At 36.2% G+C, this 23,483-nt stretch overlaps 1 protein-coding gene across 1 annotated transcript in view; it reads left to right on the forward strand.

The window, feature by feature from the left end:
* GRM8 (glutamate metabotropic receptor 8) overlaps positions 1–20,705 on the forward strand; it is a gene marked incomplete at its 5' end in the record, with an annotated part of 260,308 nt that extends 239,603 nt beyond the window's left edge. The window contains 2 exons of the mRNA XM_026051665.1: positions 13,443–13,689; positions 20,320–20,705. Coding sequence (XP_025907450.1) covers positions 13,443–13,689; positions 20,320–20,369 — 297 coding nt within the window. The remainder of the gene's footprint in view (positions 1–13,442; positions 13,690–20,319) is intronic.
* Positions 20,706–23,483: the final 2,778 nt, after the last annotated feature.

Here is a 23,483-nt window from a genome sequence, read left to right on the forward strand (position 1 = left end):
TTCTTGGAACATATTGCTAGCACAGGAAAGAGAAGAAAATTAGGAAGGGTCAGCATAGATTTTCTAAGGACAAAGCATGCTTTTAGAACTCAATTGTGATCTATGGTGAGATATCTAAATTTGTGGATAAAGAGAGCAGGGGATGTTATTTACCCTCCCTTTAGTAAAACTTTTAACGCTAACTTTCTTTCACAGTATTTTGCTAAGTTAGGACTTCACAGTCTGGGTGGGTTGGTGAACAAACAGATGTGTAGAAGTCTGTTTGGATGATCAGGCTCAGAATTACATGAGTTGTTCTCTTGCTGGAGGGCAGTTACAAATGGTCTGTCCTGGGACCTGTGCTATTTACCAATTTCATCATGACTTTAGGGAGGCAATGGCATGCACTCTCATCAAGGTTGCAGATGACATCAAATAGGAGGATGATTTGATATATCGGTGGGCAGGGCTGCCATTCAGAGGGATGTAGATGGACTGGAGGAATGGGCCAACAGGACCATCATGAAATTCAGTAAGACCAAATGCAAAATCCTGCGCATTGGGAAGAATGATACAATCCTGGCAATGATGCAGCCTGTGCTTGATTTACTGGGGAGTTTCTCTGCAGAAAAGACCCTCGGCTATTGTCAGACAGCAACCTGACTGATGAGCTAACTGTGTCCTGGCAGCACAGAGAGCCAATGGCCTCTTGGACTGCATTAACTGTTCTGTTAACACAGTCAGTAGATTGATGGAAGGGATTTCCCCAACCTACTCAGCACTTGTTAAACTGTACCATGAGTACTGTATCCAATTTTGGCTTTCAGAAGGATACTGATACACCAGAGGGAGTTCAGTATAGAGTCACCACTATGGCTAAAGACTAGAGTACAGCCCTATGAGGGGAGACTGAAGAAGCTGGGCTTGTTCATCCTGAAGCAGGAACAGCTTTGAGGGACCTACAGCAGCCCCCATGAACTACACGGAAGTATTTCAGAAAATGGAGTCAGGCTTTTCACAGTTATATATGGCTAGAGAATAAGAGAGCATGGACATAAACTAAGAACAATTCACACTACATATAGGATTTTGCCTTTTTTTTTTTTTTTTTTCCATATGAGGACAGTCAAGTGGAACAAGTCACCCTGAGAGGTGGTAAAATCTCTCTGCATCCTTGGGTGTTTTCAAGACCTAACTGAATAAAACCCTGACCAATCTGTTTGAGTGAAAAGTGTCTTGGAACTATAATAAAAATGTGTGAAAGGTATGGTAGGCAAAAAAAAGGCCAAGCTTAAATTATAAGATTATGCTATTGAGGTAACTTGGTGAAGGAAATTAAGACATCTTTTTTTTTACAAGCCTTTTCATCTCCTTGGTTAATCTGAACCTGGAAACACATGAAATGGTGAGCTTTTACTATGTCTGTTTTCTAGGAAGAGGCGAGTTGATAAATGCAGTGCATTACCAAATCACAGAATCACAGAATAGTTGAGGTTGGAAGGGATCTCTAGACATCATCTATTCCAACATCCCTGCTCATGCAGGGGCACCTAATGCATGTGACACAGGGTCACCTACAGGACAGTTTTGTAGATCTTCAGAGAAAGAGACTCCACAACCTCTCTGAGCAGCCTGTTTCAGAGCTCTGTCATTGTGCCACAGTGAAGTTCTTCCTCATATGGAGATGGAGCTTCATGTGTTTTAATTTGTACCTATTACTCCTTGTCCTGTCACTGACCATCACTGAGAAGAGTTTGACCCTGTCTTCTTCACATTCTCTCCTCAGGTATTTATACATATTGATCAGATCCCATCTCAAGCTTCTATTCTCCAGGCAGACACATCAGAACACATTAGAACACATTGGTTATGGAAATCAGATAAGATTTTGCATAATCTTAAGGAGGAGATAGCTACTCTCTTTTCTGGATTGGTGTACTTAGGACATTTGGCAAGCTGGAAAGTGCACAGACAGTGGGAAGAACAAACTGAAATTTTGCATATCTGTGTTATTCTGATCTCAAAGAAAAAATCCAAAGTGAAATTCAGAATGTTTAGAACCACATAACTAGAAACCAGTAAAAATATTGTTTTAAATGAAATCCTCCATCATGCCATCAAGAACCATCATGAAAGGACACTGAGAGGTACCAAAGCAATGTTCTGGTTGATAAGCTGTCTAGACTCTCCTCATTTCTCTGTTTGCCATATTCTTTGACATTCCTTACGTAAATGAATTCTGTGGAGCAAGGATACTTGCTCTGTGTTCAATGCTTGCGCACTTCCTAGTAGAGAGTCAGTGTGAATATGTTGCATAAGACATTTGAAATTGCTGTTGTTCATATTAGACTTTTACCTATGATGTCTTTTTCATTTCATATCAGGTTTCTTTGTGGAAAATTGGTGGATCATCTGTGTTTTAGTATTAGTGTATGTTATACTCACATCAGGCAAACACAGGTTGAAATTTAAATAAGAGACTTCCCTCCATTTTTATATTTTATAAACCCTATTTCTTTCCCCTAGATACCTTTTTGTCGCCTTAGCTTCTACCGGTTTTTGCCTCCACTGTAAGAAATCTCTGTCCTTTTCTTCCGTTTTGGGCAACCTAGATTATGAGTTTTGTCCTGGAACACAAGGCAGCATGTTGCAGTCGTTTCAAAATTTCTACTTTAAAAGACTTATTTTGAAAAGTTCTATCTTAAAAGTGCTTTTCAAGAAGACTTTGAAAAGAATGTGGGTTGGATGCAGCATAGAATGTAAAGTGAGTAGCATAAAAGGTACAATACGTGCTGCACTTTAGGAAGCCTGGGCCTAATTCTGAAATTCAGTTCAGGTTAATGGGAGTTTTTCCCCTGTTTCAGAACTAGGTAGAGAATTCACAGTGAGTTCCACAGTGAGTTTCTATGAACAATGAAATCTGACAGGAGAATTTTACCAGAGCAATGTCATAATGAATTATGTAACAATAAAAGTCAAAACACCAAGGCAAGGAAGCACTCGGATCTGGTACAGAGTAATAGTAAAGAGGGGAGAACACTTTTATAATGCACATATTGTTAAGTCCAATTTTGACTACTTATGCTGCAGTTTATTTCTTCTTCTAAAACATGGGAAGAAAACTAATGAAAATAAATAAAGAGCTTGTTTTTTAGCCAATTCCTCGTTTGGAAAAATTCAGTTTAAATTCATTGAAGTCAAAGAAGTAACCATCTGTGGATTCATTCTGCTTTCATTAAACTTCTTCTGACATAAGGAATGAATCTGACAAACCTTTCCAGACATGGCTAATACCTGAGTACAGTCATTGTAAGATTTCCTTTCACAAATTGCAACTGAAATATACACAAAGGGCTAAAGGGACTTATATGATTATTTGTTTTTCTTTTTGTCATTCCATTTTAGCTGCTTCCTTGCTCATTACATTGTTCCCATTAGCATAATGTATTGGTTGTGTTTGCACATCTTTTTCTGCCAAAGGCTGCCCTGCAGTTGTACAGCCATTGGGGTAACCAGCTGTTACTTATTTAAGCCTCCATCATTTTGTATGACAGAATAATTTAATTATGCCCTGCTTGAAGATGCTAAATAAAATTATCTTTGGAACAAGTGTACTTCATTTAATATTTTTCTCTATCAGGTACTTGAACTCTGATGCTTAAGCCATATGTACTAAATAAATAAATACACTTTAAACGTAGTAGCAAGTTAATTATTATAGAATTAGATGTTGTTTTATAGTATTTCTAGATCACAGCTATTTCTTTAGTTAATACATTTTGCATATTTAAAGGGCTTCAGAAAACCAAAAATAAATTGAAATTAGTAGTTGCATAATAAGTTGCTGGCTGTTAAGATTTATATTTTTTTTTCTATGCTTCATGAATATGGGAAACAGATCTCCAATAATTGATGGTCATTAAAAAAATTAAAAAGAGGATTTAAGTATCTACAAATTCTAAATCTGGGCAATGAATAAGATTGCTTGCTCCACAGCAAGCTCATATTCTCTAGTTTAAGAACAGTCAACAACAATGATCATATGTTGCAGAATACTATTTAGTTTTTATTTTAAACCTGGAGTGTGAGTCAGCATATTCAAGTCATACTTCTTTTTTTTTCCTAGTAACTTCTTTCTTCAGCTCTCTATAAACCAACTTTATTCTCTTTTTCATCACTAGACAATTATGCATATGAAAGTGACAATTTGGTGTTGCCAACTGGCTTCTTGAGTTTTGAATATTCCAAAATGTCAGCTCCCATATTTTCAAATGGATTATAATTGAAGAAATGCCAAACTACATGAATTTATTTTGAATAGGTGCCCATCTGCCACATTAGCTATCTCATTTAGCCTTTGGACAAATACATTCTGTATTCAAAGTATATATCTAAAGACTCAATTAATTAATAGTATAAGTCTTATATAAAATACATGTTTGCTAAAAGATTATAAAAGTAAAAATAGATATAACTCTCTAAATTGTTATTTATAACTAAATTGTGCTGTCTCTTATCTAGGAGTATTAACTGCAACGTGCAACTCAGAATGCTTTTGAACAGAGTTAAGATTTGCTAAGTATTTGAAAGGAATATGAAACTGATTTGTAAGCTAGACTATAGTAACCCAGTAGAACATTGTATAAAATCTGTGTAAATCTTAAAATAAGGGAACAACTTTTATAAATATAATTAGAAACAAAAGTGAAATTCATGCTTATACAGAGTATCCAACTGTAGCCCAGTAAATATGGCTTTGTCATTACTAGTAAAAAGCCACAGATTTCGAATCAATCTGACAGTATGAGATCTTGGGACCTACTTGAGTTTGTCTTGAGCTTGTGTTAATTGTAATAACAGCTGTCTAGGAGTGAGGTGATTATTGCCTAACATGTTTCACCTTACCTCTGTGAATACAGTATGTATAATATAGTGTATAATTAATCACTGACTGCAAAGGTTTGTTAGATCTGTAAAGATCTTTACAGATCTGTACAGTCATTGATTAATTTTAACTGGGAATAGGAGAAGATATTATGTGACTTTAATGAAATAGTTAATGGATGAAGATAGACTGACTACAGTTGGGAATTTGAGAAAGATCAAATAAGTAGTGAGTTAGAATAAGTGTATTCTAACACAATAACTGTGTTAGAAAATTCACTAAAATAACCCCAAGGGGGTCCAAGACAGAGAGGAACAAAACCCTCATCACCTACATCAAGCACTTTCGCCTTGTTGAGGACTCCGTATTGATGGATATTGATGAACTTCCTAGTATCAATCGCTTTTCTCCAATGTCGCTCTCATACTCCTTTGGTTCCTAAAGACAATAGATTCATTTCCTTTGAAGATGGCTAGATGAAAAGAGAGTTTATCTGGAGGAGTATGAGAGCGACATTGGAGAAAAGCAATTGATACTAGGAAGTTTATATACAACAATTTTAGTTGATTGCTAAAGAGATTTTTCGGAAATAATTCAAAAAATGGACTATAAATGCTAGTATCACTGTAACTGGATTAATAACAATGCTTATTGTAATTTAAGTTATATTTTTAAGATTTTAATTAGACTAACAATGGTCTTTTGGCTTGGCATTTGCCTACGAAAATATCTTGAATGTAATACATTATACAATAAACAATTCTACATTATGTTGAAGATTAAGCTTATCTATAATATATGAACTACTTTTGAATAATGCTCTCAAGTTTTCCTTTCAGGGAAGACTCTTTGTGACATGACCATTTAATATTGACTTTACTTTTACTAGTGTTTGGCACTTTTTAGGTTAGTTTTTCTAACTTGGAGTAGAACTAGAGTTTTCACAGCTCAGCATTCCTGCATATCAGGATTAACATATGCATTACAACAAACTGGATATAGACTGGCACCTGTAGTAATGATGATAAGATAAATGGGACTTTGAGAAAGCATAATACTATAATAATACTACTGAAATTGCAAATGATTTTGAAGATTTACAGGACAATACTTTTCATTTTCCATGAGACTTGAGATTTTAAGGATGGACCACAGTATAGAAACAAATTTTAGTTTATTATTGTTCCAAGTAAAAAATGGTATAAATGTTGCAGATAAACTGAACTATGACTTTTTTTTTACATACAAAATTTTGCTCATTCTCAAATAGTAGAACTTTCAACAGTGTACACTTGGTTCAAACTAATCTTCACCATCTTTACCACAAAACAATATAATTTTAGATGCCAACATACTATGATGTTATCTATAAAGCTATGGACTGCATCTGCAGATGTTACATATCACCAGAAGCTTTTTCAAATGTTTCAATTATAGAAAGATAAAGTGTGTGAAATTTGTATTGTGAAACTAGTGGGAAGTGGTTTGCAATTGCATTTGCAATTTCACTAATGCTAATGACATGAGCAGTAGTTTTTGCCCTGTTGAGGAAGTATCAGTCTGGTATGTACATAAGTTTTCATTTCTCTACACAAGTAAATATATGTTGTAAAGACAATTCTCAAACAATAAAACCAGTTGGCATGATCTAATTGACTGATGCTTTTAAAATCTTTTACGTTTCCAGCTAGCATAGACAGAATATATCTGTACTTAATGAGAATAGTCTAAGAGTGCCATCTCTTTGGGAGAGAGTGAGATGGCCCAGACCCAGATTCATACTGGGAGTGCTCTCAATTTCTGGTGTAGGCAACTACAGTTTAAATATGTAGAACTTAAAAAATAAAGTTCTAGCAACTAAACTTTAGCATTGTTTAATTTACTGCTATGTAGGTATTGTTAGAATATTATATTTACATTAACTGTTTCTCAGAACTAAGAGCCCTAGAGGTCAACCATTGTTTTACCTCTGTGGTAATTTATGTACTCTGGAGTCATTGGAAAATGTTTAGATGAACTAAAGTTAATTTTAGATATGTAATGAAAATAAACTTTGAAGCAAATACCTGTAAGTTAAAAACTTAGATTATTTGTGGTCTGTAGCCTTTGCAATGTGTACATGTTGAAAATACACATTTTTGGCCAATCTCTATTTGCCTTCCTTAAAATTGTAAATATAATGCTAAAAAGCATTATACATGGCAAAGGCATTCCTTTCTTCGCATAAAATAATTTACAGATAAAAGGGAATATTTACGAATATTATGTGAAATGTCAATATCAAACTTAAAGTGGAAAACATCTGAGCAGTGAAAAGATTACCATAAATTACTTTTTGATGTATGGCTATATACAAATTCCACTGAGGCTACAAGATTTTATAGCTACTGAAACATCTAGACTTTTATGAGAGTTCATACTTTTCAAAGCAGACACACATTCAATTTGAAAACTATCATCAGATCTTCCATTTCACTGAAAATTTGTCAAGACAACTGAAATACAGATAAAAAGAAAAAGGATTTCTTTTCCCAATTTTCTCTTCAATGTACAGAATCATAGCCCACATTTAAGGCTTGACATAATAAGCAAATGAATATGATACTTTCATGTTCCTGAAGACTGACTTTTTCTCTCTAAGGTTCACCTTAATTGGCAGTTTTGTAAGGAATATTTTTTAAATTTAAAAACAATACATATGTCGAGCAATTTCTCTTGTTTTCTAACTGAGCAAAGAATTGAAGAAATCTTGTTCCATGAAATGTATATTTGGTAAATGAACTTGTTATATCAATACAAACCGTGACATGAGAAAAAAATGGATGAAAAAAACAATGACAGCTGCAAAAATTTTCTTCAAGAGAAGGTGAATTTTCTTCTCACAGGTCCAGGTGTAGAAGTCTGAAGTGCAAAGAAAAGAATAAAAATCCATTGGTACAAAATTATGTGAAACAGAATGGAGGTTCTGCAACAAAGGAGAAATACTTTTGGTTGGTTATTCTAACTCAGCTCACTGCTAGCATTGCAACCTCCCTGTCTTCACTTTCCTAGTTTCTAATATATTTACCTGCAGCCAGCAGGTAATCCATAGTGATTAAAGAGGGAGTAAGAAATCCATTCCACAGTGTTTCTTTCTGATCAGTGAACATGAATGTGAAACTGGAGATCTTGTTGTCCAATCAGTTATTTAGAAAGCTGCCACACACTCAAAAACTATTGCAATGTGCATACGCACAACTTCAAAAAGATGAGCTTTTTCTAAGTACTGCAGATTTTGCAGGTGAGGATGGTTTTTGGTACTTTATTGTTTACTGAAAAGTCTCTTGATCTGTCCACCATAATCGCAGAGAGACGCTGTCTTGACAAATCTGTGGGAAACATGCAGATAGATGCCACTTATCCTTATTACATCATGTATCATTTTTCTTTTGGCTATAAATGCTCTGAGAAAAACTTCCAAGAACTGGCAGTGAAGGCAAGAATGAGAGCAGAATGAGAGCAGAAAACCATTCTGGGAAAAGGAGGTTGTTGCAGTTCTGTTTAAAAATGAACTTGGCAGAAAGAGCTGAGAAGATTTGCAGAGGAAAGAACATCTAGTGACATAAAGCATTTGGTAACAAGAATGAGAAAAATATTGAGCTGTAATTGTCTTCCACAATGGTCCACACTCTGTTACCAGCAATTGGAGAGTGCATGTCTGAGTATCCCAGCAGTCTTGTTCAGACACTATTAGATATCTTGGCTCTAGCCTAAAGAGAAAAGAACTGCTAAGGGGCAACCATAGAGTTAGCCTCTTAGGGGACCTTAGATCAGGTGTGTGGTTATAAAATCACACTTATATTTGTAAACACCTATCTCGGAGCTAAATTTAGGTGCCTCAGTCAGCTTGAGATGTAAGTTAGAAAATTTGAATCAAAGGGGAAAACTTGGATTCTCTTCACTCAAGATATTACAATAGCCACATCTCCCACTTCTTTAGAGTTAAAATCAGATCAGATTTTAACTTTAGAGTTAAAATCAGGCTGGCTGGGAGGGCTGTACCTTCTATATTATTTATTAAAATGGAATAGGAAGGACAAATAAATAGGATAAGAAAAAGAGCAAGTCTGGAGGGACTCCAAGGATGATCTTCTACTTGGCAGTAGGAGATCTCAAACCATGGAGGCAATTTGGACAAAAGTGGTGACATTACTACTACATGTATTTTTCGCTAATGGAAGAGATTGCCTTGTGCTGAACTCAAGGCATGCTGCGTGCATGACACTGCCCTTGCATGCAGCAAGCTGATGGGATCCCACTGGGGATTTGGAGGATATTTACAATTCTAAGCAGTGAAACCTAGCTGAGAGGTAGTCACTTAGCTCCCTGTATTGGAAAAGTTTTGTACACACGACAGCTTAGATGCATAGAAAAATTTCAAGTTACCAAAGAGGCACTAATTAAGTTTTAAGTAGTTCCAAATTTAGTAAGCCATTAAAGCCATTAAAGTATGTGTGTTTTTTAAAAACACATCTTGAGGTGCCAGAATTTTTACAATGTCACATTTTAAGTTTCAGAGTAGAAAAAATAAGACAAAAAGATAGCTCTAGAAAACTTGGCAGAAGATAAAATATGTCATAGATGTGCAGTCATTATCTATTTTACTAGCTGAGGGAGTCAGCAGCTCTGACACCAAGCATGGTGGATTTGTCTGATGAGGAAAGGGTCCTAGTCTTTGTGAAATAAGCAGCTAATGTGTCTGAATGAGGCTACAGGGTCTTTTTACATCATTTATAAGGGACAATTCTTGCTGTGAGGGACACTTTACCAGTGAGGGAGGCAGAAAATGGTCCTGTATCAGTTCTGGGTTGTGAAGAAAGGAAGATCTTTAGGTTTAATAATTTTTTATAATGTAAAGAGAAGCAAGGTTTTTTTCTTTTTTTTTTTCTGTGATATTGTAAATTTAGTTTTCTGTCTTACATCTTTGATTGTCAAGAACAAGGAGAATAGATACAGCAATTTTTGTTACATCTAGGAAAGTCTTTATTGGACAGAAAGGTTGTAGTTCAGAAGGGATTTCAGTGTGAAAAGTGCTGAAATTCATTTCTGTGAAACCATGAATTGTTGCGAAAAAAAAGACCTTTATGCTCCTATAGCTTAGATTAAGGTACCACTGTGAGATATGTGAAAAATTATTCAAATCTCATATCTTATTAAACTGAAATACTTCTCTTGCTACTTGATTTTTAGAGCAGTTAATTCTGTCAAAAATAGAAGTAGGTATTGCTACCAGCATAATAAAAGTAGTTGGAATGCACAGCAATAAAATGTCATTGTCTGTCATGTCAGGGATAAAACAGAAGATATCGCACAAAAGTCAAACTAACAGTATGGCATCATGATGCTTGCTGGACTTATGCTTCATCAGCATGCAGGAAGGGGGATACCAAAGCTGGAAGACACCAACACGAGACATTCATGTCCTAGATACAGCTCAGAGTGGATTTCTACAGTCATTGTCATTGTCTTCACAGTATTAAACTAACCACTTGAAAAAGTAGTGGGAAAAAAAGATCAGAACAATAGAGAATAGTAGTCACAAGGACAGACTCTAAGTTTACAATTGTATGGAAGTATATACAGATTCATGCACACACAAAAAGATAGATATAAAATACGTACATTCAAATCCTTCCTTTCAAGGACTGGCAAGTTTCTTGAGGTCTTCTTTCTCATTAGTTTCATTAAAGAATAAGCAGTAAGAATGATCCATACAAAATAGCATCCTTTAGGCCTCTTGAGTCTCTAAAGATTATATTCACTGTTTTAAAATTATTCTTTCAGAAAATTCCCAACTGCCTCTAATGCTAATGCTTCAATATATCTAGGGGCTAGTTTAAAAATACAGAAACTGTTATAAATAAATCCCATTGCATATGAACTGTAATCTGTAACATGAAAGAATCTGTAGTTTGATTTTTGTTTTAACACATTTGGTCATTTCATTTAAATCCATAAAAAATACAGATTAGATGTAATGATATAGATCTGCTCTAAAGTGCATTGAAAATCCTGGACTCTCACTATTGTATGATCAAATTTATCGCTTAGTTTCCTTTTGAATCTTACTTGAATATAAAACTTCAGGCAAAAAATGTTTTTCTTACATTTACAAATGTAAATGTTTGGTACATTGGGAATTTTATGTCAAATAGACCTTTGAGATCTACCATAATAGGAATGTGTGTTGCTAATAGGTTTATTACTACTACATGAATATCTATATTTCACCACATAACACTTAAAGTTCTTAATTTGTACTCCCATGCATATGACCTTCTTTTCCTCTAACCCTTACACTGAACCACAAGAGAAAGACCAGTCTTATTGGTTGGATAGTTAATAAGAACTTAAAAAAACTTTCAAATGTCAGTCATTTTTACACATTTCTTGGGTGAGGCTCAACTATTAACAATATCTATGGATTTGGTTTTTCCAAAATAGTAATTCTTAAAAAAAAAAATGCATCCAATGAAATTTTCATATGCTTTATGGTGAATTCTGAGTCTTATCTGCACTGATCCTAATACCAGAGGTCTATGTGCATCGTTAAAAACCACAGAACACCACATAATGCAGTGTTTAACCATGTTAGCCACTGCTATACCAGTTTAATTGGAGATCATTGCAAATGATTTAGAGAGAAATAGTAATGTTTTGGGGGTAATTTGTATGTAACCATGCGTCTGTACAGAGTGCCCTCCACAGAAGTCTGAAAAGGCCTGCCTCAACATAGTTTTCTGAGGTTACCTTTAAACGTGTTCATGTAGGTCAAGCTATGCTTTCAGGTACACCATTCTCAAATCAGAGATAGAAAGGAATCAACCTATTTCATTGATGTAAGGAAAGACTTTTTAGTATGCCTTTTCTGAAGCACTAGATTGATGTTTTATTGAAATTATCAATTTGTTGTCTGTCTCTTTTCTTAGTACAATGGGAAGTCTTGATGACCTTATCTGTTTCGTGCACATAGCTGTCTGTGGAAACAGATTCAAACTCTTACAGACTTTGAAGCATAGCCAGTCTTTTTTTAAGGAGTAGATTGGGGCAGTCCTCAATTCACCGTAAGATCTGGAAGGTTTGCTGTATGAATATATTGCTTCTCCGCAGAATAGTTCAGACTGAGACTTCACACTATAGAAATACATTTGTCACATTTCTCATCTGACTGCTTTGAGAAGAAAGTTTGTGATCTCTAAGGAAAAAGCATCTAATGAAAATCTTTGTTTATATATTGCAAATGCATTTGAGAATGTGCCACTGTTACAGTGACTGCACACTGACTCCTTACATCTCTACTTTTCTGCCACAGAGTAAATTAACTGAAGACACTTATAATCTGTTGAACCAGTTGATCTGGAGATGACATTCTTGCCAAAGACTCAGTACATTACCTTCAGGTTAACATGATAGTATTGATGAGTACTTAAAGTCACACTTTATTACAATGTCAGGAGATGCTATTGCAAAGATTTTATTCTGTCTCACCTAAAGGATGCAATATCTTTTAGCAACATTATTACTGAGAGAATTCCTATTATTTTAGCTAACCGTGCAGAATTGTATCTAAAATTGTTGTCATATACTTTTAAGGAAAATAAATGTTGAACAGAGGTATAATAGCTATGTGCTTATAATATGCTATCAGAATACTTCTTCAAATCAAAAAAAAAAATCCTCTTTCTGCTTTTCTCACAATGGAATGATCATTGTCTTTTCCTTTCATGGGACTGTGGAAGACTTTTCACAGTCATCTGTGGAAGAACACTTTTTTTTCAAAGAAGTAGATTATAATGAGCAATAGACAAACTCACTCTGAAATGACAGATTTTTCCTACGTCACTATAGGGAATTGAGGTACATTGTAAACTTTTTTCCTGGTTCCCTTACTTTTTGGTTTTTTATTTGCAAGCCATGTGGCATATTAACATGTTTATTGCATACAGAGCATTGTGGCTGGAATTCAATAGTAATGTAAAAATGTTAAAACTGCTACCAACAACATAAGAAAAAGCTCCGTCAAACCCAACAAAACTGGAACTTCACTATGGAGAAACTAATTTTCTTGTATACTTGAAATGGTATATCAAATGGTATATCAAAGATTTCTCAGCCGATTCTCCATTATACCTGTTGCCTTTTGAACCATGCAGCACACACTGCTGAAATGCCTAATTATTGTAGAGGCTTCTGTGCATTAAAATAGATGATAGAAGGCTATCTTATTGTCACTGCTTGTATACTGTCCCTGTACAGACATATTTGTTTATCATCTGAAAGTGCAGTTGCTACAGCATCTTGATTATGTTTATGGGAATGAATAAGCATAATGTGTTTCTACCACCTACTCTTGATTTAAAAAAAAAACCAAACACATATTTGTCTACAGTTAAAGACAACTTAAGCGAAAGATCCTTTTGGTGTATGTTCAGAAAAAAAAAAGGTTTCTTGATCAGCTAATATTTTTAAGATAGTTTGTCTTTATATGTTAAATTGGTATTAAAAATATTGATTTTTATGTAATTGTTTCTTTTCCCAGATGTATATCCAGACTACAACGCTTACTGTCTCCATGAGTTTAAGTGCTTCTGTGTCTCTGGGCATGCTCTACATGCCCAAGGTGTATATTATCATTTTTCATCCAGAGCAGAATGTTCAGAAAAGGAAGAGGAGCTTCAAGGCTGTAGTGACAGCTGCCACAATGCAGAGCAAACTGATCCAGAAAGGAAATGACAGACCAAATGGAGAGGTCAAAACCGAACTGTGTGAAAGTCTTGAGACCAACAGTAAGTCATCTGTAGACTTTCCCATGGTCAAGAGTGGCAGCACTTCCTAATAGATGTACGTTCGCTTGAAAGCACATTCTTTTAGTAATAATACTTTTATTTTGCTTGTTTTGCATGAATCCAGAGATGTGCCAGAATTCATATACACAGAAATGCCTAGAATTGTTTTAAACAAACTGTTATTTTTATAGATAAAAAAAATAGGAAAATAGGAAAAAAAAAAACACAAAGAGATTTTAGAAAGCCACATCCTTTTAAAAAGATCTGTATTAGCTAGTGCTAACTGTTGTGCATTGCTGTGCCATTGTGTCATTTACAATGTGTCCTTCATGATACACCTCAGTTCGTGAGATATATCTGTGGTCATCACTACCATGGAATCAGAGAATCCTTAAGTTTGGAAAGGGCCTTTAGAGATTATCTAGTCCAACCTCCCTGCACATTTTTTTTCACTTTTCTACCTTGATTTTGTATTTCCTGTTAACTTTTTCATACATCACAATTCATAAATGGCACTGTTGCTCTCCAGAATGACATTTTCCATCCAAGTTTTTTTGTAGTCTTCTTCATCTTAGTACAAAAATGTAATGACTCGTATACCGTATGACACTTATACGTTCTAATTTGTCATGATAAAGGAAAGAAGTTCTTTCCCATGTCAGGAAAGTTCTTGAATTTCAGCACATCTCTAAATTGCGCTGGTATGGAAGAGAACAGTGGTTACAGCTTTCATTTCACTACATGATATAGAGTCTTGTAAAGTGGACTTCAGAATTGTAAATATATATATGTTTGCCTACAGATAGCAATTTTATCCCCCAATTAGTAGTGAGAGAAAATCAGTTTCTATCAAGGCATTGGTTCCATAAGATGAACAGCTAATGTTACATTTAAAGACTATTTTTTAGTTATTTTATTGAAAATTAGTTTTATGAATCTTCATTACTTTTTATGATGTTGACAGGAAATTCAATAATGCTATTTCATTTGAGTACATTCACCAAGTTTACATTGAAGTATTGTACTTATTTCATAAAATTTCAACCCCCCCCCCCCCCCCCAACTGAATTGAATCAGAGTTTACCAGATTGAGGACTAAGTAAAAATAGTTCAAAGACTTACCATAGGGTAGTTGCTGATGCATAGAACATACTGAATGCAAATGAATTAACTTTCAAAATCTATGACTCTTCAAGATGTATAAATCTTTCAGCATGAGCTATGGGTTCAGATTAACACATATATCAGAGGACAGAAGGAGACAGATGATGAAATTCTTTCTGGGTTAAGTAACAGAATGAAACTATGAAGAACTCAATACTTACACAAATTTTCAGAAGTCACCAAAAGAAAATGCAGAAGGAAATGTTTGTCAGGGGCAGCCCTCTTGAATCCCAGGCCCTAGGGACACACGAAGAGAGCGAGAGAGAGGAAGGCTTGCCCTGGGTAGAGGAAGAGTGGGTCAGAGAGCATCTAGGGAGCCTCGACACCCACAAATCCATGGGCCCTGATGAGATGCACCCCAGAGTGCTGCGGGAACTGGCAGATGTCCTAGCCGAGCCGCTCGCCATCATCTTTCAAAGGTCCTGGAGAACGGGGGAGGTGCCGGAAGACTGGAAGAAAGCCAACATCACTCCAGTCTTCAAAAAAGGCAAGAAGGAGGACCCGAGTAACTACAGGCCGGTGAGCCTCACCTCCATCCCCGGGAAAGTGATGGAGCAGCTCATCCTGGCTGCTCTCTCCAGACACATGGAGCAGAAGAAGGTGCTCAGGAGTAGCCAGCATGGATTCACCAAGGGGAAATCCTGCTTGACTAACCTGATCACCTTCTACGAAGGAATATCTAGCTGGATAGATGAGGGCAGAGCGGTGGATGTCATCTATCTGGATTTGAGCAAGGCTTTTGACACTGTCCCTCACAGCATCCTCCTGGGCAAGCTCCGAAGGTGTGGGATAGATGAGTGGACGGGGAGGTGGATTAGGAATTGGCTCGATGGCAGGGTGCAGAGAGTGGTTGTCAATGGTGCGGAGTCCAGCTGGAGGCCTGTACTTAGTGGTGTCCCCCAGGGGTCAGTTCTCGGTCCGGTCCTGTTCAACTTATTCATTAACGACCTGGATGAAGGGCTGGAGTGCTCCCTCAGCAAGTTTGCCGACGATACCAAACTGGGTGGAGTAGCTGATAGCCCTGAGGGCTGTGCTGCCATCCAGAGGGACCTGGACAGACTGGAGGACTGGGCAGCGAGAAACCTCATGAGGTTCAACAAGGGCAAGTGCAAGGTCCTGCACTTGGGGAGGAATAACCCTGGACACCAGTACAGATTAGGGGTGGACCTGCTGGAGAGCAGCCCCGCAGAGAGGGACCTGCGTGTCATGGTGGATGACAAGTTGACCATGAGGCAGCAGTGTGCCCTGGTGGCCAAGAAGGCCAACGGGATCCTGGGGTGCATTAAGAAAAGCGTCTCCAGCAGGTCGAGGGAAGTGATCGTCCCCCTCTACTCAGCCCTGGTGAGGCCACATCTGGAGTACTGCGTCCAGTTCTGGGCTCCCCAGTACAAGAGGGATGTGGAGCTGCTGGAGAGAGTCCAGCGCAGGGCTACGAGGATGATCAGGGGCCTGGAACATCTGCCCTATGAGCAAAGGCTGAGAGAGCTGGGTCTGTTCAGCCTGGAGAAAAGGAGGCTGAGGGGGGACCTGATCAGCGTGTATAAATACCTCAAGGGAGGCAGTGAGGAGGAGGGGGGCGGCCTCTTTTCAGTGGTGGGCAGGGATAGGACTAGAGGAAATGGCTTCAAACTGAAGCATCGGAAGTTCCACAGGAACTTAAGGAAGCATTTCTTCACTGTGAGGGTGACAAAGCACTGGAACAGGCTGCCCAGAGAGGTTGTGGAGTCTCCTTCTTTGGAGATCTTTAAAACCCGCTTGGATGCAGCCCTGTGCCACGTGCTCTAGGTGACCCTGCGTGAGCAGGGGGGTTGGACTCGATGACCTCTGAGGTCCCTTCCAACCTTCGGCATTCTATGATTCTATGATTCTATGATTCTATGAAAAGAGAAATTAATTTTGCTGAGTTTGCAAAATGTTTTGCTTCTGAGGAAAGGTCAAAGCAGGGATATCACAGTAGAAGAAGGAAGAGAGTTAGTAAAAATCTTGTGTATCTGATGTTTATCTACTGCACTTAATTAAGAAATGCTGTGTCTGGGATTCTTTAAACTGATTATATAAAATTCATGGGAACATCTGCTCTTGGAAGCAGGTTTAGTTCTTTAGTAGTGTGATGTACACAGGGTAATGCTTATTTTCTGTACTTTACATTTGTTTTTAGCAGTAACCTACATGTATAATCCTAAACTCACTAAGAATGAATATCCTGATGAGGCTTTGATCTGTGCAGGCAAAAATTGAGAATCAAGGCATTTGTAATTCAAGGAGCCATAGCTCTGTAATTAAGCTCTTGGCCAAAGACGGGTTTTACACTTTTCAAAACACCTTCTGTATTCACTGAATTTGAGTAGTTTGCCTCTTTTTTTACCCAAACAGTTACTTTTAAAAAAAGCTTCTGAAGGTTTCTGTGAATTTTCAGTGCACCTGAAAAACAAATGGTTTTCCCTAGGTTAATAGCTACAGATTCTCAACACTGAATAATTTCTTCTTGTAGAGACACCACGCAAGGTAGATTCTCAATGATAGCATATGAAACTGATCTAGAAAAAACAACCTAGTATTCTAACACAAAAACTTGTTACGATAATGACACAAAGAAAAAATTAGATGAGAGAAATAATTCCTTTAACTTTCAAACTGAAGAGAAATCCCTTCCCTCTAGATCACTCTCTTGCATGTAATTTCATGCAAGTTTCCTGATCATGTTATCCACCACAGAAGTAGGCTTTTCTTATGTGGAAAAATTATATACATTCCATGGAAAATACTGTATCTAAGACACAGAGAAAAGAAAGAAGATTCATATACAATTGTAGAGGGTATAACAATGACAATTGCTTTAAATGTATATAGGTCATCTGGTTGTGTTAGATCCTCTTTTGTGTTGTTTTTGTTTTATTCCAACATCAGTGTAGTAACTGGAGCTAGAAAGATTGTTCCAGAAATATTCTGAGCCAAGCTGGTTACTTTTTGTGGCTACCTGAACTTGCAAAATATGGTTCATATTTTTATGATGACAGTCTTGAAGACCAGGACACCAACAGCTGACACTTTGGATCCTCAAAAAACAACTGCAGGGTTATTGCAATGCACTGTAAAGACACAATATTTCTCAAGTGATAAAGTATTTGGATATGAGATTAGATTTATCATATTTTGAACTAGTGTCTACACTGGCTGTCCTTGCTATTGTTTTAAAAAGACATTACTCAGAGGAAGCTATGATAATTTCTCTGTCTTAATCAGTCATAGATTAGGTTGATCAAAACTATTTAGGCATCAGACACAGCCATGTTATGGCAAATTAATAAATTACTCTAAATCAGCTGATGTCTAGTAAATATTTGTGTGCTTTGAACTTCTTGCAAAGTCCTCACATAATTCAGTTTACTGAGTTGTGATAAATCCGATTATGTTATATCGCTGGGAGCTAGAAGTATGCTCATGAAAAGTTATCACAGAACTCAGCTGATACAGGGTAATATGTTAAGACTATTTAATTATATATCTGAGTCTATATTTAGAATGAGGGCAAAAAATGAGGATCTGCTCTCTCCAGCCTTTTGTTCTCAAGTGTGCAAAATTTGCAGATGTGTATTTATTTGTTTTTTCTTAACTGGTCACAAAATCCTTTTTTGTTCTAAGGAACTTTGTGCCATTTCAGCAGTCCTATGTTATTCTCAGAAGGAATTTAAAGAGCCAAAGGGAAAAAAGAAACCTTTTAAACATCCAGCTGTGGGAGAATGGGAGAGTTCAGATGGGAGCACTGCATCCCATCTGAAAGATCTGAGAGATGTAAATGAGGCTATATTTGCTTCAGGTGTCACAATACATTCAAATAAAGCTATTTTATGTCAGTACTGAAATACGACGATTGCTCAGCAGACTTATGTTGAAAAACCTAGTGTGCTAAGAACTGTCATTTCACAAATTAGCTCTTCCAGACACAAAATGTTTGAGCTACCTATGCAGGTGGGAGTAAGAAATATTCTGTTTTGCAGTTTCCTTTTGATTATTCCTTCTTATATAAAAAAAAAAATCCAGTGACATGTGAATTATAGTGGTCTTGTTCTCCTGTGTCTTGCAAAATGGCAACTGCAAGATTAAAATAAAATTCCTCACAAAAATATTCATTGGAAACTCAAAATATGAAGAAGAACCAATTCTCCAAGAAGATTTAGGAGACAGTATAAAAAACCCTCTTCCTATCTCAGATGTTTTTACCAGATTTTACATTAAAAAAAGGAAGGAAGACAGATATGAGAATAGAATAAAGAATCTACAGACCAGACTATTTTTATGACATCAAATTATTTTCATCCTGCCAGCTGCAGTCATAAGTAGAACATCACGATCGCATATGGAAGATGAGATGTGTATGGGAAGGCAAATTTTAATTTATGCATTGTAGTATAGCCCTTATATTAGAAACAAGAGAGAGACTTGGTCCCCCAGTACTTTGATCTACCTTATGCTCATCTACTTTAAGATTCTTGCCTGTGAATTCTAATACTACCATTTCCCTCTTTCTCTCATTATATGAACAGAGCAGTGGAGATCTGGCCATATTTTATTAAGCAAAAGGGCCACAAGCCAATAAAAAAACTACTATGCAAGATTCACAGTTAAATTTTACAATGGTAAAGGTGTTTAAACTTCCTATTCTGAATCATAGTGTCATCTTTGACAAAAGGAGAAATATTTGTCTGACCATCAACCTGAGGATATTGAAATTGTATGGCAGTTCTAAAATACAGCCTAGGCTTCTCTTATGCATTTCCACTGGATTACTTAAACGCAGAAGCTTTGTGTCCAAGAGCTCACCAGAAAACATATGCCAGAGGCACCAGCAACCCAGCTGGCCTGACTTTGACATGTGTGTTCTGACTTCAGATTTTCTTCCCTTCAAGAATCAGGAGAGGTGTACAACATCCTGGTTGAATCACCCATGCAAAGTGGTTTTCAGTCAGTATTTAAAAAAAAAAAAAANAAAAAAAAAAAAAAAAAAAAAAAAAAAAAAAGAAGAGAGCGAGAGAAAATCTCTAGTTCTAGACTTAAAAAACTATGAAGATCGACTAAAATAATATCAGGAGAATAATAAGTTGAAACCCTATTTCAGGTATTTTTAAACCTGCACTTACATACAGGAGAAATAATCAAAGACATAGAAAAAGTTATGATGCTTTAGTCAGACTCTTCCTTCTCCAGGTGTTACTGTGCTGCTCCTCTCCTGACTCTCCTGACATCTGCTTCTCTGAACCATAAAATTAAAGTTCACACCAAAGCACAGAACTTGAGATCTAACTTAGCTTACCACCCAAGCACATACTTGAACTTTCTTACATAATCCCATGAACATGGGCTATAGTGTTTGGAAATGTAGTTGAATACTGACTGATTTCAAATGCTTTTTCTCTTGCTTCTAAAAATACTGATTTTTTTTTTTTTGTTTGTTTTTTTGGTTTACAGCTTCCTCTACCAAGACAACTTATGTCAGTTACAGCAATCAGGCAAACTGAGCAGGGATGAAATTTACTGGAAGATCTGCAGGATCTTACAAAGACTTTACCACCACCAGAATTCAGTCTTGGGAATATCAGTAGACTACTTTCAAATCAATAGTCAGTCTACAGAAGGACAAAGATTAAACAAGAGGCAAAAGCTACAAAGAGACAGGGGAAGGAAAAACTCAGTTTTATCACACATAGAGACTGAGTGTATAACTATTGAACTGTTCACTCACAAAAGGAAGTAAATCACAAAAGGAAAACAAATGTTGTGAAAAAATGCTGTTCAAATAAACCATGTCTGATGTTATATTTGTAAGTACTTTTTTGTGATTGTGACAATTTCCTTTCCTGTCCTACATTGTTCAACTTGTATAAGAAGATGAGTTTGTTTCTTGTGATGGCTGACTGAATTAAGTTCAGGGTTATGCTAAAATAAATGCAATGGTCAACGCATGCTACTTTTATACAAAATAATTTATTTCTAATAATAAAGGAATGTTTTGCAAATGTTGAGACTTGTTTTGTTGCAGTTTTAAGGAAAAAAAAAGGACCTTATACTGTTGTCTACTGTTTGTTTAGAATGTGCAGTAAAGGTGGGTGTACAAATAAAATAATAATCATGGCATCAGAAGAATGCAGTGTAAACTATAAGCATGTATGTGTGTGTGTGTTTGTGTGTATGTGCACGCATGTGTGTATGCATGTGCATGCCTCCACGTGCGTGTGTGTGTGTATGTACTCGCAGTGTGTGAATTTATTTGTTCAAAATTTTGTGACTATAATATACTTTATAATGACAGGATTTCTTTTCTTCTCCACACCCTCACAGTAAGTGTATTTTATATGTTTGTAAAGCAAAAGAGTCCTGATGATTACATATATTTTGTATGATATATTATATTTTTGAACCCTCACCAACAGTTCTGATCCTTTTCATTTCTGGAACTTACAGTGTGCAATACTCTGTGACATCTAGGCTGGATCAGGCTAAAAGTTGGTTCAGCTTAGTATCCTATCTGCTAATGGGGAGTGTAGTAGATGCTTATCTCAATAAAGGTGACTGAAATAACAGGAGAAAAAAGAGTGGGAAATTTGGAAAGCAGTAACCTAGTGGGTATGTGTGTTATTGCCTTCTTAACACTTAGAAATTAAAGAAATAGACGCCCAGCAATATTTTTGACATTTCCCAACTTTCCACATCCAAAGATATCTGTGTGCTAGATGTAATTGCATGAAGACACAGAAACTCATGTAGTTATCTATCATGTTAATAAATACCTTCAGAGAAGTGTAAATCAGACAGCCAAGGACTTTCAGCTCTGTTGGTATAACTACGATCTTCTTTAACAATTTTTCACTCCATATCTTACTTACCATTCATCAAGTCAATGAATCTCCACAATCAGTTGGCTTTTAAAAGGTTCTGTTGTTGAATTTGCCTGGACGGCTCCTTATGTTTTTTTCCTCATAGGAGCTATATTTTTGCAATATATTTTAAAGAAAGGGTCTGTAGTGGGTGCTGGATTTAATAAGCACAGGCTGAAGTATCTGAAATGAAAACATTTCCTGTTGCAGTGTCAAGCTAACCTCCCATGCAGTCACCAAACTGCATGCAGTCAACTGTCCTGTCAGTGAATTTCGTTTTTTGAGGCAGCTTAACAAAACACAGCTAGATTTACCTAGCATTTAAACATCTGTATTATTGACTGATGAATGCTGATGAATTCAGAACAACTGCAGAACATTTGTTAAAAAAAAAAAAAAAAAAAAAAAAAAAAAAGTTCCTCTTTTACTGAAAAAGCCAATCCTGTAAAATCAAATATGCTTAATTTTAAGCATATTAGCAATGCAGCTAATGAACTGAGAGCTAGTTACATGGTTGAAGTTAATCATACCGGGACAAAACGGTCAGCCAAGATTTTAGTTTTTTTTTTTGGGGGGGGGAGGGAGGGAGTAATAACATATCATCAAAACAAAATGTTTTGTGAAAATAAATAGACTTAGATCAATATCCTGACAAGAATATTTTGTAGGACAAGGGAGGATTTTCCAACATAGAGAAAAATAGATTTTTTTATCTGCAAACTAATGTTTTGCCACAGTTCTTTTCAACAGGTATCTGAAAAAATTTAGCTTTCAATCCACAACTAAGCAAAGTTCACAATTTTTGCCTATAACATCTGTTCTTAACAATATATGAGCACTAGTATGCATCTGAAAAAGCAGGTCACAGGATATCACACATTGCTGCATGATATATGAATATCTTTCAGCTTCCCAGTCATCCAAAGAAAATATTATTCTGAAGAAGAATACCAAATTATACTTTTTCTTGTATAAGCAGGTAAAAAGACTGGTTTATTCTTATGCTGATTATTGTGTATGTTTTCTATGTCATTCTATATTAAAAAAGTAGTACATTAAGTCTTATCAGCCTCACTGCTGTTAGTGTAACTCATTTGAGAAATAGCCTACAGTATGGATTACATAATGAACCGGGCAGTTCAAAGAACACAGAACAGTACTGGCCTACAGGTTCTACATCTGTAGGGTCATTATGCAAACACCTATATAGAATACCAATGAACGGTTTTTCTGATGTCACTAAATCAAGTAAGTATTTAAAATAGTGCATATCTATCCACTGTAATAGTAATCAAATCTACATTTTTCTTCTGTATACTACTAGAGCTATGCAAAAACAATGGTGAATATATATTATTTCTGAACAGAATGTCAACTTGATTCTTTTCAGCTTAAAATATTTTTTCCTATAAACACAGTAGTGATTTCTAAAAAGAATTCTGACAACTAAATCAGTGAGTTCTGCTTTCAGGATTATATCTTTAGGTGACTTTAACTCCTATTCCTGCAATACACTGTGCATCTGATATACAAGTAGCACCCAAATTCTGTGACCTCCTCCTGAGATTCCTGGGCCCCAGTTTGCTTATTACCATAAGGAGTCACCTCCCCCTAACCCCCCTACTCCCAAAACAAAGAGCTGTTATAATGCTGAAAGGAAAATAAAGAAGGGGAAAAAAAGAGAGAGAAAAAGAGAGAATTGTATAATAAAACTGAAATTTAAAAATGCCATAATTTTGCAAAATGGGTGCAAGAAAG

The sequence above is a fragment of the Nothoprocta perdicaria genome, unplaced genomic scaffold (genome assembly GCF_003342845.1).
Source record: "Nothoprocta perdicaria isolate Ctin4 unplaced genomic scaffold, notPer1 scaffold_79, whole genome shotgun sequence".
Lineage (NCBI taxonomy): Eukaryota > Metazoa > Chordata > Aves > Tinamiformes > Tinamidae > Nothoprocta > Nothoprocta perdicaria.